At 44.7% G+C, this 19418-nt stretch overlaps 1 protein-coding gene across 1 annotated transcript; it reads left to right on the top strand.

The window, feature by feature from the left end:
- Positions 1 to 895: 895 nt before the first annotated feature.
- LOC138751224 (ecto-NOX disulfide-thiol exchanger 1-like) lies at positions 896 to 15252 on the top strand. The gene is made up of 6 exons (XM_069913264.1): positions 896 to 1033; positions 1660 to 1844; positions 3718 to 3825; positions 11992 to 12082; positions 13891 to 13976; positions 14725 to 15252. The coding sequence occupies exons 1-6, from the start codon at positions 997 to 999 to the stop codon at positions 14860 to 14862; spliced, it is 645 nt and encodes a 214-aa protein (XP_069769365.1). The 5' UTR covers positions 896 to 996; the 3' UTR covers positions 14863 to 15252.
- Positions 15253 to 19418: the final 4166 nt, after the last annotated feature.

The raw sequence follows: 19418 nt of genomic DNA, 5'->3' as shown, positions 1-19418 counted from the left end.
TCAATAGTGTTGACAGGTCTTTTTGTGGGGTCGGTGTAGTTCAGGGTAATAGTTAAGAGGCACAGCTGTTGAGTAAACTGTTCTTGAACCTCAAGGTGCTGGTTGTCAGGCATCTGTACCTTCTGCCCTGAAGGTAGCAGTGAGAAGAGGTTGTGACCAGAGTGATGGGGGTCCTTTATGATGTTGGCTGCCTTCTTGAGGTAGCTTCTTACATGGATGCCTTCAGTGGAAAGGAGGTCAGGGCCCATGATGGATCTGGATATGTTTGTTACCTTCAGCATTCCTGGGCATTCAAATTACCAAACCAGACCATGGTGCAACCAGTCATAAAACTTCCCACAGTGCACCTGCAGAAGTTTGATAGAGTATTCGATCTTGAGTATTCAAGCTGTTTAAAATCATGAAGTGCATAGAAAGATGGGGAGATGTTGCCATTGGAAGGGGGTCAAGCTCAAGAGGTCACAGAATGAGAGTATCATGTACAATCTGGAGACAGTGAGTAATGAGGATGGGAATAGACTCCAGGAGGATGAAGACAGGCTTTGGGGGATGGGAGGGGGGAGCTGGACAGAGAAGGGTGAACTGTTAAGTATGGAATGCACTGCCCACTGCCTGAGGGTAGTAGTGGAGGCTGATTCAGTTCAGTGTTCCAAGTAGGTTAATAGGGAGAGTGTGGGAGATTGGTGGTGGATTGCTCTTTCACCGAGTTAGCATGGGTCTGATATACCAAATAGAACATCACATAACCAATCTGTGATTCTGGGACTGGTGTGGAATGAAGAAGAACAGTTCTCGTTATTGTGGTTTTACCTTGACTGTGCTATTGTTACAATTAGTTCAACCAGAGATGTTAACAGGGACCTCAGCCTTTCCGAAATATATGTCATCACTTGTCTTGTGCAATAATCTGTGGGAGAGAGTCACTGCATGTGGGAAGATTGGACAAAGAAAACATAACAAAATTCTCCAAGCACTGTCCTGGATACTCATTGCAGAATGATAATGATGATCTATGCGTTTATTAAGTCATCAGGTAAGATAAGACTTAGATAAGGTTTAAGGATGACAGTAGGTACTGAAGGTAATTGATAAGATGACCTCTGTTTCCATGTTGGGAGTCCAGGGTACAGGATTAAAATCTAGTATGGAATGGTAGTAGGAAACACTTCAAAGGGTGACAACAATTTTGAATTCTCTCCCACTCGTTATAGATCAACTTTAGATTTTAATTTATTAATTACATGAAGGAAGACTTGCAGATTGTCCACAGGTCAACCAATGTATCATTAAATGGGAGCAGGCGTGAAACTACAAGATGTAGGAGCAGAATTAGGCTATTGAGATGGCTCCGCATCAAATTATGGCTGATGTATTTTTCCTCCTAACCCCATTCTCCTGCCTTCACCCCATGACCTTTGACACACTTACTGATCAAGAAGAGAGCAAGGTGAGGGTCCTGACTGGCATCCCTGTGTCATCAGCTGCAGGCTCCAGCAGATGCAGAGAAGGGAAACAGACAAAAGCTCAAATTCACAAAGATTAACTATTTCTTTGCAATCTCATCTGGGACAAGCTGGGACAGAACATATTTTGATTGAATGCATTCTGTAGTCATTTGGCAGGCAGCAGTAAAGTGCTGTCATTTGCTCTTCTCCGTAGCTCTGGCTGCCCAGGCCCGTGCACTGAAGGAGGAGAATAATAGTCTGAGGTGGCAGCTGGATGCCTACAGAAATGAAGTGGAGCTGTTGAAACATGAGCAGGAGAAATTTTACCGAGCTGACGAGAGCCACACCAAGGAGCAGCAGCTGCAGTTCCAGCAGCAGGCAATGCAGGGCATGCAACAGGTGAGTGAATGTGCGCCAGGTAATGCAGTACTTGCAATGTGAAATGAATACATGGCAGGCAAAGATGGTAATGCAACTATAAATGAGCCCACAATAGATAATGCAAGACATGTAGGTTGGACAAACAAGAGATAGCAAGTGTTTTAACCCAGCAATTCTCAATGGGGACTCTACAACTCCCCGCGCCCCCCCCCCCCACCACTGAGGGCCACAGCACATTTAAGTAAGTGCCTCATTTTCTTTTCACCTATGCAGCATCAATATTTTATGGGTTTTTTTTTATATATAGTCGGAATGAGAGAACTATGGAAATGACCAGAACCTGACTGCTTCACAGGGAAATGGGTCCATAAACTTTGAGCTGAGTCGAAAGGGGGCCATAGTTAAAAGAGGTTGAGAATAACTACTTTAACCTATTGAGTATAGCAGGGAAACTTCAGAAACATCAGATGTGTTGTGAGGTAATCCAGGGTTTCAAACTTCCCATCCGTCTGAATATCTTGGTTAACTAATGGTGCAGATTCCTCCAGGATGGTTAAAAGTCCTGGCAGAATAAGTCATTTAAAGAATAGTTAACCTCGTCTCTTGACATGACATTGAATGTTTTGATATTTTCTGACCTCGTTTCAGATTTCCAGCAGCTTTTTTCCCCTCTTGGGTGCACAGATTACCTTCAGTTGAGAAGCAAACTTGGGTGGTTTCACACCCTAAGAACCTCTGCTTTATGTGGGCCACGGAGCTCCTGAGCACCAAGTGCTAGAAGCTTGAACAAGTCACAAGAGGCAGGACATGGTAAAAAAGAACACATGCTCGTTACAGCTGCACCACGTGTGTGCTGAGGATTTATCACCACGTGACAGTCAACATCTAAATGCAGCATTTTCCTTGAAGCAGCCTGGGTGTACAGGGAGCGGACAATGAGCTGCTGGAGGAGATTCAGCAGGTCTGGCAGCATCTGTGGGTAGAAATGGTTAGTCAGCATTTTCCTGCTCCTGTTCCCTTGTGTTCCCAGCTTTCTGTCTATTCACGTTCCCACGCCATCTTTCATAAGATCTCTCCTCACTCTCTTAAACCCCAGTTGGATTTGAGCCAACATCCCTTTGACGATCCCTGCATCCCAGGAATCAATCAGAAAGGCAGGCCCATCCTTCTGTAAGTTAGGAGACTAAAGTTGAAAGCACTACACCATGGGTGCACTAACAAACCCCCAAAACTCCCTAATTTTGATACTCCATTCTCCATGCAACCTCGGTCATTGCTGAGCCTACACACTACAAGCTGAAAGTGGTGTCATGGTGGATAGGTTCATAAAGAGAGTTTTTGGCATATTGACAATATTGAAGTTGGAATGTTATGGTAAAGCTGTACAAATTTAGAGTATTATATACAGTTTTGGTCACCTAACTCCAGGAAAGATATCAATAAAATTGAAAGAGCTCAGAGAAGATTTACTAGGATGTTGCCTGGACTTGAGGAACTGAGTTACCGGGAAAGGTTAATAAGTTAGGACTTTATTCCCTGGAGCGAAGAAGAATGAGGGGAGATTTGAAAAAGGCATTCAAATTTATGATGGGTATAGATAAATGCAAGTAGGCTTTTTTTACTGAAGTTAGGTGAGATAACAAACCAGATGATGTGGGTTAAGGGAGAAAGGGGAGAGGTTTAGAGGGAACATTGGGGAATTTCTTCACACAGAGAGTGGTGGGAGTATGGAAGGAGCTGGCAGCTGAAGTGAATGTGTCCTCAATTTTAACATTTAAGAAAAATAATTGGACAGGTATATGGACGAGAGGGGCATGGAGGAGCCATAGGGCCTGTTTTCTGTTCTGCCCTCTTCTATGGTTCTATTAATGACAATCTTCTTTCTGGATAGCAACTACTTGCTCTGCAGGAAGAATGCAGCAAAAAGGAACTGGAACTGGAGAAAATAAAGGAGGAAAAAGCACAAGTGGATGCATTACTTGCGACTCTAAAGGAAAAGGTAAGTCATTCACTGTGTTCTTAAAGGCTTAACGGGTAAGGCAACAGATTTTACAGCTACGGCTCAGAAATCTCTCATAAGAGTAAATACTCTTTATTTGTTTTGTTGACTTAAAGCAATAGAGCAGTGGTTCTCAACCTTTTTCTTTCCACTCTCAAACTACTTTAAGTAATCCCTATGCCATCAGTGCTAGTGACTAGACCCAATTGTTACTGAAATATTTTGGCTTGAGAAAAATTGTCATTGGCCCATTTCCTTTGGAGTTCTGAAACTGTGCACATAACAAGTCAATGAGGTACGATTAAAACAGCGGTTTTTAACCTTTTTCTTTCCCCTCGCATAACCATATAACCATATAACCATTTACGGAGCGGAAACAGGCCACGTTGGCCTTTCGAGTCCGCACCAGTTCACTGATTTTGTGCACCCTCTTCAGGCAATGGTCCCGGTAGATCACGTCGATGGGGGAGGGGGTGAAGGGAGACTCCATTGATCCTCTCTGCCACTCTTTTTGCAAACAAAGTCTGAAACTAATACCATCAATCAACATTTTAAAAAACATTAAAACCTCTGAACTTCCAGCAAGTCACTTAATTCTGTCATGAGAACGCGAGTCTGAAATAAATTATTTCCCAAAAAACAATTTTCTATTCTTTTGATTCCTTTTCTCTCCCATTCTCTAAAGGAAAGGTTATCTATTGTAAAAGGGATTAGTGGGTTTTGTGTCAATAACAATTTTGGTATTTGGTCATTCATTTTTTTCCTTTCTAAGTGGATCTTCTTCCATATATTGAGTAAATGATGCAATACTGATGAGCTTTTATATTGCACCATCTCTTCATCCCACTTCGAAAGTATATGTTCCGGTACCTTCTCTCCTATTTTATCTAGTTCTATCTTAGTCCAGTCTGGTTTTTCCCTTGTCTGGTAAAAATCTGATAAATACCTTAACTGTGTGGCTCTATAATAATTTTTAAAATTTGGTAACTGCAAACCACCTTGGTTGCACCTCGGTTTCCCCCCTTTCTACAAGAATTTCCTTATTATTCTCTTTCGTTCATTAAAGAATTTCTCTGTTAAGTGAATTAGCAACGATTGAAATAAGTATTGTATCCTTGGGAAAACATTCATTTTTTACTAATTACAGGGCATCTATGGCATAGGGAATACTTAAAGTGGTATGTGAGGGGAAAGAAAAAAGTTGAGAACCACTGCATTAGAGAGTTCTCCCCAAGGTCTCTTTGATGGACTCCATGCTGCCAAATGGAGCAGATGCTGGTTGATGCTCACAGGCTGCACATGTAATTGGCAAGGCCAGCATTTACTTCCCACCTTAATGCCGTTGGAAAGATAGTGGAGAGTAGCCTTCTTGTGTGTGTTGTAAGTGTTCACATGATGCCGCTGAGGAGGGGTTTCCTGGGATTTAAACCCTAATGAAGCAATGAACGACAAACTGCTTCTGCACCAACGGGAAGATGGGAGGGCTGAGGTGGTGATGCTCCCCTTGTCGTTCATGGCGAAGAAGCAGTGATGCCCCCTTGTCTTTTATGGTGGTGATGCTCCTCTTGTTATTCGTAGCAGAGATGCAGTGGTGTTTCCCCTTGTTCTTCATTGTGGAGACATGGACGTATTCCCCTTGTTCTTTGTGGTGGAGATTCGGTGGTGTTCCCTTTGTTCTTCATGGCGGAGGTGCAGTGGTGTTCCCCTTGTTCTTCATGGTGGAGACAAAATGGTGTTCCCTTTGTTCTTCATGGTGGAGACACAGTGGGGTTCCCCTTGTTCTTCATGGTGGATATGCAGTGGTATTCCCTTTGTTCTTCATGGTGTTGACACACTGAGGCTCCCGTCATCCTTCATGGTGGAGATGTCATGGCCTTTGGATTTGTACAGGAGGAAGCCTCAGAAACTTGTTTGGGAAAACCTTGCAGATGACAGAAGTGGCAACCATGCCTTACAGAAGAAGGTGGGTGCATAGGTGCAGGCTGATGGATTAGGCCAGTCAAGTGGCTGCATTGAGTTAGGAAGACCACAGCCTAGAGTGACTCGAGGATGGAAAGGGGATAGACCACATGCCCCATGGTGGATGGAATTGAATGAGATAGAATGTGGGGGATTAGGATTGGATTGAGAGGGATGGCATATATTGGACTGGGATACAATGCAATTGGATGATATGATTGAAACGTTGAGATTCTAAGGGGTCCAGACTGGGTAAATACTGAGAAGGCAGAATTCAGAACCAGGGAGCATGGTCTCAGAATCAGAGAATGCCTATTTAAACCTGAGAGGAGGAAGAAATTCTCCAAAGGAGTAAGCCTTTGGAACTCCTTGTCACAGAGAGCCACATGGGCAGAATCCTTGTGTGCTTTGAAGGCTGGGAGAGATAGGTTTTTAATCGGTCTGGGAATCAAGGGTCCTGTCTTGTCTGTACTGCTCAGCTTCTGTACTCTGCACAGCAATACTGAGATGTCAAGATATGATGCCAAGCCTGACCCCAGTTGCTGGTCGTTCCTGCAACTCCAACTACTCAGCTCCTTTGCTTTGCACACCAGCCTAGTTATTCTTTCCCCAGAATGACTTTGTCTTCATTGTAATGTTAAAGACTGGAAGTAATGAGAAGCCTTGCCACCGTGAACACCATCGTATCAACACAGCATCAACGCCAAGGAAACCCATCCTTCCTCTCATCCATATGCAGAAAAACCAAAGTCTTTCTAATGAAGCCTTTAGATATCTGATCTTTACCTAAATTGTTTCAACCTCAAAAAGGCACGCAAATTGGAAGCCAATCAGTTGGGGTCTACTGAAAATCTGTACCACCAAAGAGGTCTCACGATTCCAAGCCTGTCTATCCCAATTTGTCACTCTGGATATAGCTGAATATTGATATCACTGAACACATGAACATACCTACACACAAACTTACAAACCATGTGTCCATCCTCCCCAAACCATGTGTCCATCATTCAGCTGATGGTTGTAATCTCAAGGGATTTTCCCATCTATCCCAAGTTTTCACCCCCTTGCTTATCAAGTAACTGCCTACCTCTATACAAGACTCATGACCCCCACAGAGAAAACCTTTTGAATGGGTGACCTCTTATTTTTAATCTTTGACTCCATGTTCTAGATACCCCCAAAAGAAGAAACAACTTTTTTTTTTCATTTACATGTTTCAATTATGCCCCTTTCATTCTCAGTGGATATAAGGCCAGCTTGTTCATCATCTCCTCATCAACCACCCATTTCAGGTGGTGAACCTCTGAATTGCTTCCAACAAATTACCGTCCTTCCTGCGCTGTACATATGGTGCCAGCTGTGGTCTCACCAATGTCTGTAGCAAACTCTCACTATATTTGGATGCACTTCCACTGGCAATAGCATTAACATTCTGTTAGTATGCTACACTTGCATACTAGCCATTTGCAAACCATGCACTGGTTCTCCTTGATCGTAGAAAGTCAGAGCAGGAGTAGGCCATCCAGCCCTTTGAGTCTGCTCCACCATTCAGTATGATCATAGCTGATCAGGTGACCTCATTACCATCTTCCTGCTTTCTCCACATACCCTTCAAACATAAGGGCCACATTCAACTCTCTTTAGAATATGTCTAACAAACTGGCAAGGAGTTCCAGAAGTTCACAACTCTGAGTGAAGAACTTTCTCCTCATCTCAATCCTAAATGGCTGACTCCTTCTCCTTAGACTGTGACCCTGTGTTCTGGGCATCTCCAACATTAGGAATGTTTTCCTGCATCAAACCTATCTAGTCCTGTCATAATGATTTACTGTTTGCTTCAGTGAGATCCTTTCTCATTCTTCTAAATTGCTCTGAAGTACTTTCACCATAATGGCCCTTCCATTCATCTCAAGAATTGGAGACCATATCACCCCATATCTGATATATCCTCTTGATAACATTTATGTCTAGAACGTCCATATTATTTGATCACAGCTGGCTTTTACCAAGACTGACGTAACTGCTTTTCAACAGCATCTGTTGTTCACAGTCATAATTTACCCAGTTTAAATTTAAATTTAGACATACAGCACGGTAACATTTAAGCCCATGAGTCCATGCCACCCAATTTACTCTCAATTAACCCACACACCCCGGAATGTTTTGAACGGTGGGAGGAAACCGGAGCCCTGGTGGAAATTCCACGCAGACACAGGGAGAACATACAAACTCCTTACAGCGCGGGATTTGAACCCCGGTTTCAATCGCTGATGCTGTAAAGGCGTTGTGCTAACTGCTACACCGACCATACTGCCAGAACACACACACACACACACACACACACACACAACCAAACAATTCATAGCAGCCAATTACTCCACTAAACTGCAGCAGAGGAAGCCTACTTGCCACAGTGAGAAAATGCTAACTTCACAAGTGGGTAGCACCTGAGGTCAGGATCGAATCTGGGTCTCCCACACTGTGAGGCAGCACCTGTGCCATTGTGACCATTCATGAGAAAGGTGTTGGAGCTCACGGGACTTGGATATTCTTATACACAAATCACATTAAGTTAACATGTAAACTCAGCAAGCAAATAGGAAGGAAACTAGGCCTTTATTGCAAAGGCATTCGATAATGGGAATAAGGTCATCAGACTGCAGTGCAGTAATTACTTCTGAGTATTGTGTACAGAACTGGTCTCCTTGCCTAGATTCACTTCTCCATAATCTACCACTCACCTGCACATGAAGGGCAATTCAAAGCAGCCAATGAACCTAATAACATTTTGGTAGGTGTGGCTTTGTTGGTTAACTGGCTGGTCGGTGTAAGCAAGTGAGGAACAGACAGCATTGATAGCATCATCTCATCTGACAACTCACAGGCATGACATATTGTTGTCTTGGTGGGGATGCTTCTTTCAGATGTTCAACCAGGATTCTGTCTTGCTTGGGGACGTGGGGAACTGGCTGTGATCCAGCCCGGCCATGCTCTATCTTGCCTACCCTTCTCCTGCCACCACATGCTCCTCTGCTCCTTCTTTCAGATTTCAGATTTATTATCAGAGTACATACATGACATCACATACAGCCCCGAGATTCTTTTTCCTGCAGGCAAGGCAGAATTACCACTAATTAATAAAAAAATAAACTGTACAGAGCATATACACACGAACAAAGAACTGTAAACAGATAACGAATGTAAACAAACTGACTGTGCAAAACTGAGAGAATAAAAAAATCAGTAAAATGCACAAGTGAGAGCCCTTAAATGAGTCCCTGATTGAGTTTGTTGTTGAGGAGTCTGATGGTGGAGTGGTAGCAGCTGTTCCTGGACTTGGTGGTGTGAATCATGTGGCTCCTATACCTCTTTCCTGATGGCAGCAGTGAGAACTGAGCGTGTGCTGGGAGGTGTGGGTCATTGATGATTGTTGCTGCTCTCTGATGGCTGCGTTCCCTGTAAATGTGGGAAGGTGTTTTGCCTGTGATGTCCTGGGCTGTTGGGCTGTGTCCACTACCTTTTGCAGGTCTTTTCACTCAGGGGTATTGGTGTCCATATACCAGACCGTGATGTAGATGGTCAGCACACTTTCCACCACACCTCTGTAGAAATTTGCCAGAGTTTCTGGTGTCGAACCAAACCTCCTCAAACTCCTGAGGAAGTACAAGCACTGACATGCTTTCTTCATGGAAAGATCGTCCAAGATAGTGACTTCCTAGAACTTAAATTTGCTTACCCTCTCCACCTCTGATCTACCAATGATCACTGGATTGTATACCTCTGGTTTTCCCTTCCTGAAGTTAACAATAGTTTTGGTAACATTGAGTGCAAGATTTTCGTTGGTGCACCATACAGCCAAGTTTTCAATCTCCCTCCTTTATACAACCCAGAACCATGGCATCGTCAACAAATTTGTAGATGGTGTTATTGTCGAACTGAGCGACACATCTGTAGGTGTAAAGTGAGTAGAGCAGGGGGCTAAGATTGCAGTCCTGTGGTGCTCCAGAACTGATGGAGATTGTGGAGGAGATGTTCTTACCAATCGTCACTGATTGAGGTCTGGAGTTGAGTCAATCCATCATCCAATTACACAGTGGGGTGTGGAGTCTCAGGTCTTAGAGTTTGCTGATCAGTTTTGAGGGGATGATGGTGTTAAATGCCAAGCTGTAGTCAATAAAGAGCATCCTGATGAATGCATATTCACTGTCCAGGTGTTTCAGGGCTTTGTGTGGAGCCAGTGAGATGGCATCTGCCATAAACCCGTTGCTAGGATAGGCGAACTGGAATGTATCCATGTCTCCGCTCAGACAGGAGCTGATATGCTTCAACGCCAGCCTTTCAAAACACTTTCATCTGTGTTGATGTTAGTGCTACTAGGCTGATAGTCATTGAGGCAGGTTACTGTACTCTAACATTCTGATTGGCACCTGCTTGAAACAGGTGGGTAATCCGCCCTGCTGGAATGAGGTATTGAAGATAGCTGTCAATACATTGCTAAGTTGGTCAACACAGATTTTTAATACTTGGGCCAGATGCTTTCCTCGGATTCACTCTCCTGAAGACAGCACACACGTCACCCTCAGGTACAGACAGGATGGGATCATCAGGGGTGCAGGGGGGGGTGGTTCTTGACTGTCATCAAATTGGACGTAGAAGGCATGGAGTTCTTCTGGGAGCAAAGCTTTGCTGTTTGCTACTTCATTGGATTATTCCACTGGCTGTCTATGACCTTCCTTGGCACAAGTAAGCCACTGTCTTTGTCTTGGCTACTAGTGGCTATGCTGCAAGCTGAGTGTCTGAGATGGAACAGCGTGTGCCCTGTGTTCACTGGCTACTCACTGTGCAGACACTGACCCCTGGTGGCCGGGTCTGTGACAGCAGGGAGAGTTCACACTACTTGCATTTTCCTCGGCACTTGTATCCCCAACACACATCAACTTTTTAAAAATCTATTTACACATGGGATGTGGGCATTGCTACCAGGATCATCATTTATTGTCCATCCTTAGTGCCCCTGAAGAGGTGGTTAATAGTCATTGGTGGCTTTGGAGTATCAACGAATGCAGACTGAATAGAGAGGGCAGAAATCCTTCCTGGAGGACATAACTGTTTATTTGTCACATTATACCTGGTGCAGTGAGAAGGGTTCTTCTGCAAACAGGTTGGCTCTAACATTCAGAGAGCACAATTATGAAGTGTAGGATTGCAATGAAAAGGAAGATCATTTAGTACCAAGCAAGGGCAGCGTGATATCACTGTGGTGGGTTTCATTCAGAAGCCCGATGGAAAGAAATTGCCTTTAAGCCTGTTGGTGTGAGGTTTCACACTCTTGAGCCTCTTCCCGATGGGAGGAGGTAGAAGATAGTGTGTCCAGAGTGTGATGGGTCCTTTTGTGTGTTGGCTGTGGGAGATGTAAATAGAGTTAGTGGAGAGGACTGAAGGTTGTGTCATGTTCTGTGCTCATTCTCCACCTTATATAGCTTCATCTGATCTTAGATCACGGACCACACTGTGCAGCAACTTCTGACGGTGTACCTGTCGAAGTTGTTGATAGACAAGGGGTGTACACCAAACTTCTTTAGTCTTCCAAGAAAGTAAAGGTGTGGTTGTGTTTTCTTAATGGTGGCTAGTTAAAGAGATCTGTATTCTCTGGAGAGACTGGGAAAATGAGGAATGATTTTATTGAAACACAAGATGGACAAAGAGTAGTGAATCCCTGAAATTCTTTAGCTAAGAGGGTTGTGGAGGCCAGGTCAATACAGCTACTTAAAGAGGACATCTTTGCAAAGTCAAGGAAGCGAGAGCTGTAGGAAACTGGTGCCAAGGAGGAGCTGAGGTCAGCGGGGATCAACCACAATCATGTTGGACCGACATGGCAGGTTTGCGGTGCTACAGGGCCGACTCCTGCTCCCTTTTTTTTCAAATGCGTATTCTTGCGATTTGCATTGTCTCTTTTTCATTGGTCGAAATGTTGGTGGTTGTCCAGAAATGTAATAACTGCACTGCCATACCTCTTGTCAGCGAAAATCAAAAAAAAGAGAGAGGCAAGATTTTCTCAAAGTCCATTTTATTTTATCTAATGCTGTAGCTTTATGCAGTTTCTCGAGACAGTGAATATTACTGAGAAAGGAATAATCTCTAGTAATCACCTGGATAATAAAGTATGCCTGAATACTCTCATCATTTCCCTTTGTATTTTCTGTGCAGGAGATGAATGGGATCATCCAAAGCAGGCCGATGGGCGAGGGAAACCTTGCCACCCGATCTCTCAAATCAGAGAAGGAAGCGTTATTAGTGGGTAATGTATCATGGACTTTGCTCATCTTCACAGGGGTTGCATTTTCAGTTTGATTCTGAGTTAACATTATGTTCCTTTCTGGCAAAATTTAATGTAAAACTACATCTCAGAAATTGTGACTGGGGCATCAAGAAACCAGTCAGGCTGTACATCTGTAGAATTTGATAGTGTCTTATGAACAATGTAGGTGAGTAGGAATCACTGAAAGCCTCAGTCCTCAAGGGTCCACAGTGGGAAGTAGTACTGTGTCTCAAATGGCAGGGCACAGCGAGGAAATTGCTACAGTGGCCCTTGTTGCAAGAGAGTTGGGGTTTAGAAACAGGGAAGTATGGTAATGGTTGTGCACTATGTTGGTAAGATCACACCTGGAGAACTGGGTGCAGTTTTGGTTCCCTTATTTCAAAAGGGATATCCTGGTATCCACAGGCAATCCCAGAGTGAATCACCAGGCTGGGTTGCCATTTAGATCTGCATTCTTTTGAGTTGAGAACAATGAGGAGTGATTCTAATAAAGTAAGCACAGTCCTAAAGGAGGCAACAGATTAAATATTGAGCTGTTTCCACAAGTGAGAGACTCTTCAACGAGGTAAGGGGATGGACATTTAACTGGGGAAATTTCTTCTCAGAGGATGGTGAATCTCTGGAGGGTTTTGGAGCTCAATTTCAGGGGTAATTGCAGAAGTAGATTAGAAGATTAGGGAATTGAGGAATATGGGGAACTGGTACAGAAGATGGGTTGAGGCCTGGGCCAGACAAGGCATGGTCACCTTGAATGACGGGACAGTCTGAAGATGCAGGTGACCTACCCCTGCTCCTGTTGTGCATCACACTGACCCTTGCACTCAGTGATATATGCACACTCTGAATCAGAAGCAGGAGCCTGTCCCCACACAAGGGCATTATCAGTATCACAGCTCTGTGGCTTGGACAAATTAATGCAAGGCAGAAGAGGTCTTCTCAAACCTTTCCAGAGAACGTCAATCAGGAATGCGCAGTGTGCTTTCTGTGGAGCTTGGCAATAACCGAGTTGTTGCCAGCACTCGGTGACGGGGATGGTGGCGCTGTCTGAGATATACAGCCCCAACCTAACTGCCTGTGGTTGCTGGGACAGCGGGGGCTGCTGGCCTGTGAAGGGGAGGGAGTTTTGGCTCAAGGCGGTAGCAGTAGTCATGCCCAGCATCACACCCCAGCCCTGCACCTCATGTGGACTCCTGGGCCAGTACCCAGACCTCCACGCCAGTCATCCTGGGTACAATTGGAGTTCCCACTTATTCCTAGTCTCTGGAAGTCAAGTTTCACTATAATTATGTTACCTGAATGTTTTCCATTATTTCTAAGCATCTGAAGTTAAGTGGTTTATATCAAATGTAATGGTGTTGATAAAGGGCCTTTGATGAGGTGAGGGGAAGCAGATTTAGAGGAAGCACACTTCAGGAAATCAGGAAAATTTGGAATGATCCTGGAGGTCACTGCCTGAAAGGGAGCCCAACTGTTGAAAGGACAGGGTCCACACATTATCATGCCACTGGGGACAAGTCAGAGGGACAGGTACAGAAGTAAAATGAACGCCCCCACCACCTCACAACCCCACCCTTGTTGTCATAGATCACATGAACTGTATCCAAATGCCTGTGTCTCCACTAATTCCTTCAACAAGGAAAGACTTTGGATTCCTGAAATCATACTTCTGCCGACTTCCACTTGAGCCTGTTGGCCTGTGGAGCCCTTTGCAAAGAGGTCCCTAACTGTTCACAAAACTTGATGCTGGAGTTGGCTGGGCCTTCAATAGGTGTATCTTTTGTGCTCAGGTATCATATCAGCCTTTCTTCACGTGCACCCATTTGGAGCCAACATCGAATACCTCTGGTCTTATCTACAGCGACTGGATGCCAAGGTAATATGCACAACTTCGTGCCCCTGAGACGTGGAGGTGGGGGTGGGGCTCCCAGGATTGGTTAACACCCTCCTTTCCTCATGAGACAGTCAATGTGCTGTGGGGAGTATTCCTATCTGGTAGGAGAGTCTGAGCCTAAGAGGAATAATAATCATCTAACCAGGTCATTGCAGTATACACGATGAAGTCAGAATCTGTGGCACGACCACCAACTTCTAAATAATGCTAAACCTTGCCCACCCCACAGTCATCTGCATGGATTGATCTCATTTCTGTATCACCCATGTTTGCAACCCTCTCTGCTGGAAGAGGCTGGTCGTAGTTCTGTGTTCTCTGCATAACTATCTTCCACCTGGAGAAATTACCCAGAGCTTATGACCCGGAGTTGTTTCAGCCTATTCCCTCGGGTGCTTTTAATTGTGTAAATTGAAATTTTTTACTGTCAAGTTGACATTTGTGAGCCCCAAATTTGCGACCCTCTGGAGTGGATGGGAGTATTAGTAACCCCCGTTCTTTCTCCGAACATGTGGCCCATTTGTTGGGCTTCATTGCAGTTGCCTTGCACAAGTGATGGGGAAGTATCTGGGGCATGAAAACCTTGGCAGCCTCCTGTGCAGCCCTGGGAGAAGAAGGGTCACAGGAGAACCCTGTCACTTTGCTTGCATTGCAAGTCTGACAGTGTGGGATTGGCTTCTAAAGTGTTTTGGAGCGGCAGCCTCTAACCTGCGCCACATCTGTTTCTCCACAGATATCTTCAGGAGAAATCGAGACCCTCCTCCTGCAACTGCCAAACATGTTCAAACAAGAGTTCACTGGCGTTGGGGCCACACTTGAGAAAAAGTGGAAATTCTGTGGTTTTGAAGGAATCAAGTTTGTTAGCCAGTGACCTGAAATACTGCACTACAAGAAAAAACTCCATGGATTTCAGATTCCATACAGGTTTATGCTTCAGCAAGTGTGAAGTTTAACGATTATGGATTAAAACACAGAGCTGAGGTCTAATTATGATTTCTACTGCGTCTCTGATGGCTGACAACTTCTCTGTCCCCTGGTGCACAACCAACATCAGAACGTGGTGACTCTGCCAAGACATTCACTGGACAAATTTGTCATCGAAGGTTAACTCATGAAGAGAGAAAGCTTGGCAGTGGAGTAGGTGGGGATGGATCAACATAATGTGGGGGAATAAAGGTGGAACAAACTGAAATCGGTGGGTTATTGTGCAGGAGGGAGATATAGCATCGAGTGGGTCGGAGCGCAGGGACGGAGAGGCAGACGTGGGTCTCCAGGCAGTACCCTGGGCCTAGATCTCTCACCAGCCCAAGTGTGTGTGTGTGTGTGTGTGTGTGTGTGTGTGTGTGTGTGTGTGTGTGTGTGTGTGTGTGTGTGTGTGTGTGTGTGTGTGTGTGTGTGTGTGTGTGAGAGAGAGAGAGAGAGAGAGAGCCTAATGCCCATTAACATTTCTCATACTGGGGCCATCTGAGACCTCATTGCCCAATTCACAGCAGGTGGAAGGTACATTTAAATTTTACAGCACGGTAACAGGCCATTTCAACCCACGAATCCGTCCCACCCAATTTACACCCTAATAACCTACACCCCTGGTATGATTTGAACGATGGGAGGAAACTGGAAACTGAAGTCCCCGGAGAAAACCCATGCACACATGGGGAGACGAACAAGCTCCTTACAGACAGTGCAAGAATCTTACCCCAGTCCGGTCCCAATTGCTGGTGCTGTAAAGGTGTTGCGCTAAGTGCTACGCCAACCGTGCAACCCTAAGTGTGGAGATCTTCCTTCCTGATGTACCCTGGGAGATGGGAGCAACAGCTTTCACCACCTGCTGGAAACGTCCTTTGTGACTGGCCATTGGACACCTTCAATACTGATGGGTGGGTGGGGGATGAAATTGGGTTGGCATACCCATTCGGAGGAGGGGTTGAACTTTCAGTGGGATTGGCACGGAGCTGGGCTTCAGGGGCTAGGCCTGTGGAGGGAGGTGAGTGTTCCGGTACCTGGAGTACCCATCAGTACACCCATCCCAGGACATCTCCAACCAAGTTCACAAGGAGATCTCTCTCCAGGAATGCCCAGACCTGGAAAACATCCATCAGATTCCTCTGCTGAACAAAAATTGATCTTCAGTCACAGAATAATGAAAGTGCAATGGTGCAAATGAATTTGTGGCCACTCTTCCTTTCTCCCCTACACCTCCCACCTCATGTGACTGGCACATCTCCACACTGCACACATGATATAAAGCATTACTCTTGTGTAATTTGGAAATAAATTATTTTTCTGCGTTTACTGAGTTTACATTTAACTTTTAGTTTGTAGACAGTTGGGTTTTCTGAAGCCTGCCGATTGACTGGATGGTTTGGGATTGTCAGGCATTAGTGGACAGTGAAGAGCCTGTTAGACGCCATGGAAATGTGTAAGAAATGGAAGGGTATGGAGAAATTTAGTTTAATTTGGCATTGTGTTAAGAGCAGATATCATGGACTGAATGGCCTGTTCCTGTGCTGTACAGTTCTATGGGTGGTTGATGGTCAGCAGCACTCCCTGGGCTGAAGGGCCTGTTCCTGTGCTATACAGTTCTATGGGTGGTTGATGGTCAGCAGCACTCCCTGGACTGAAGGGCCTGTTCATGTGCTGTACTATGGGTGGTTGGTGGTCAGCAGGGACTCGCTGGGCTGAAGGGCCTATTCCTGTAGAGAACTGTTTTATTCTATGAGCTCAGGAGACCCTCATTTGAGAGAACATTGGCTCAGAATGAGATTCTGGAGACAAACACTCTTTGCTCTGAAGTTTCAACTACTTGTATCAATTTTAGAATCCCAATGTGTTCAATAGACCCTTCAGCCCTCCACGACTGTGCTCACCATCAAGAACCCATCTATACTAATCCCCTTCGCCAGACTTGGTCCATAGCCTTCTATGTCTTGATGCAAGTATTGGTTCAGATACAGTAAAACTCCAGTAGTACGGAAAGCTCAAGAACTTGGTGGTACCAGACAGGCAAATTTTCCAGACTTCTGGATGTCATTCCCAAAACACTTTAAACTTATTTGTTCAGATGTTACATAGTATTATAATGTCTCCAGTAAACTTGGTTTGTTTAAATAGGAACTGGGGCAGTGGTGAATTTTGGAAAACATCACTCGTGAGCCAGGTTAGAAATTATACAGCCACAAGTGAAAAAAAAAATTATATTGTCTCTAAAGTCAGTATGAATTGGAAATAACATCTCCTCCTCACTGATCATCCACACAGGACCACCCCAAGATGCATGCTTAGCACACTGCTCCACTCATTATACACCTATGACTGCGTGGTTAGGCACAATTCCAATGCTAGCTACAAGTTTGTCGATGACACCACAGTTGTCAGCAGAATCACAGACGGCAATGAGGAACTGTACAGCAAGGGAGATAGTTCAGCTCGTTGAATGGTGTAATGACAACAACCTTGTGCTCAATGTCAGAAAACCAAGGAGATAATTGTGGACTTCAGGAGGAAGTCAGGGGAATATGGCCCAATCCTCTTCGAGGCCTCAGTAGTGGAGAGGGTCAAGAACTTCAAATTACTGGGTGTCAACATCTCCGAGGATCTGTCCTGGAGCCTCCATGTCGATCCAAACACAAAGATGGCTCGCCAAAGGCTACACTTTGTGAGGTATTTGAGGAGATTCAGTAGGTCATCAAAAACTCTCAAAAACTTCTACAGGTGAACCATGAAGAGCATTCTGGTTGGTTGCATCACTGCCTGATATGGAGGCGCCAAATCCCAGGACAAGAAAAACACTCTAGAGGGTTGTTAACTTGGCCTGCAACATCACAGGCTTTTCTCCATCAAGGACATCTACATGAGGAGGTGACATAAAAAAGCAGCCTCTATCCTTAAAGACCCCTCCCCCCCACCACCACCCAGGCCATGCACTCTTCACTCTGCTACCATCAGGAAAGCGGTACAGGAGCCAAAAGATGAGCACTCAATAGCACAAGGACAGCTTCTATCCCACTGCCATCATATTTCTGAAAAATCAATGAACCAAAGACACTGCTTTACTTTTCATGCATTATTTATTGTTGCAACGTGGTTTATATGAATGTTTGCTCTATGACGCTGCCACAAAACACCAAATTTTGTGACTTGTTCATGACAATAAATTCTGATTCTGATTAATCACCCAGTTAAAAGGGCCAAGAGAAATGGAACCTGGTTTTCTAATTATATAAATATAGGTAAGAAAGTAAGTTGTGGAGGGGCATAACTTCTGCCAAGGAATATCAATTGGTTATATAAACAGGGAAAAATCCAACTGGAGCATAATGTGGGACGATACAGTTATCCACTTTGGAAGAAAAATAGAAAAGTAAAATCGTGTTTAAAAGAGTGTGGGACAATTAAATGTCAGTGTGCAAAATGATCTAGCCATCTGTTGAAGAAACAAAAGCCCCTTTTCCACTAGCACCTTGTCCCAGGAATTAATTGGAACAGGGACCAGAGGAAAAAGAAAAACATCATTTCACGCCAGGGATTAATTAATCCCTCGACCCCTATTCATATCAATGGCGTCAGCTGACGCCTGCGTGCTGATAAAACCAGTGGAAAAGGGACAGCAGAAAGTCTCCTGTTTCCAGTTGAAAGTATAACATTGATCCCCAGGGATGAGTTGTTTCCCAGTTAAGGGTGGCCCAGTGGAAACGGCACAAAGGGTTTCCTATCCTGGGACACTGTGCAACCAATTAACTGGGATGCCAGTGGAAAGGGGACTAATGCTAACAAGTAGGTCAAAGTCCAATTGCAATGCTGTTCAATCCAAGTCAGGAAGTAAGGGTTCATTAAGAGTGTGAGGACTCAGAGTCTGGGAGTGGGGGTTCAATAAGAGTGGAGGGTTCAGAGTCAGGGAGTGGGGGTTCAATAAGAGTGTAGAGGGTTCAGAGTCAGGGAGTAGGGGTTCATTAAAAGTGTGGAGGGTTCAGAGTCAGGGAGTGGGGGTTCAATAAGAGTGAAGGGTTCAGAGTCAGGGAGTAGGGGTTCAATAAGAGTGAAGGGTTCAGAGTCAGGGAGTAGGGATTCAATAAGAGTGAAGGGTTCAGAGTCAGGGAGTAGGTTCAATAAGATTGAAGGGTTCACAGTGGGAAGATCAGTCATGTGAAGGTTCAGTCAGAGTGGGGTTCAAGTCAGTAGCCCCTTTTCTACCTTTGAATGGAAACAGGTGACTTCTATTCTTTTTCCACTGGTTTTATCAGCACGCCAGCTTCAGCAAATGTCGGGGATATGAGTTCGGCATTCGGACAGTGTTCCTTTTCCAGTGGATTCTGTCCCAGTAAATTCCCAGTTAATTCCTGGAACAGGATGTCAGTGGAAAAGGAGCGTGTTGAGTGGGGTGTATTCAGGAAGGGTGTGGGGTTCAGTTAGGGATCCGAGGTTCAGTAA

The sequence above is a fragment of the Narcine bancroftii genome, unplaced genomic scaffold, assembly GCF_036971445.1.
Source record: "Narcine bancroftii isolate sNarBan1 unplaced genomic scaffold, sNarBan1.hap1 Scaffold_87, whole genome shotgun sequence".
NCBI lineage: Eukaryota > Metazoa > Chordata > Chondrichthyes > Torpediniformes > Narcinidae > Narcine > Narcine bancroftii.
Note: the sequence above shows the minus strand (reverse complement) of the source record. Positions and strands in the feature narration are given on the sequence as shown.

Bases quoted from the DNA above. Each gene is read 5' to 3' on its own strand.
- LOC138751224 (XM_069913264.1), top strand. From the start codon at position 997: ATGATAATGATGATCTATGCGTTTATTAAGTCATCAG. The intron at 1,034-1,659 runs GTAAGATAAGAC...TCTTCTCCGTAG, and splicing joins TGCGTTTATTAAGTCATCAG to CTCTGGCTGCCCAGGCCCGT. The intron at 1,845-3,717 runs GTGAGTGAATGT...CTTTCTGGATAG, and splicing joins CAATGCAGGGCATGCAACAG to CAACTACTTGCTCTGCAGGA.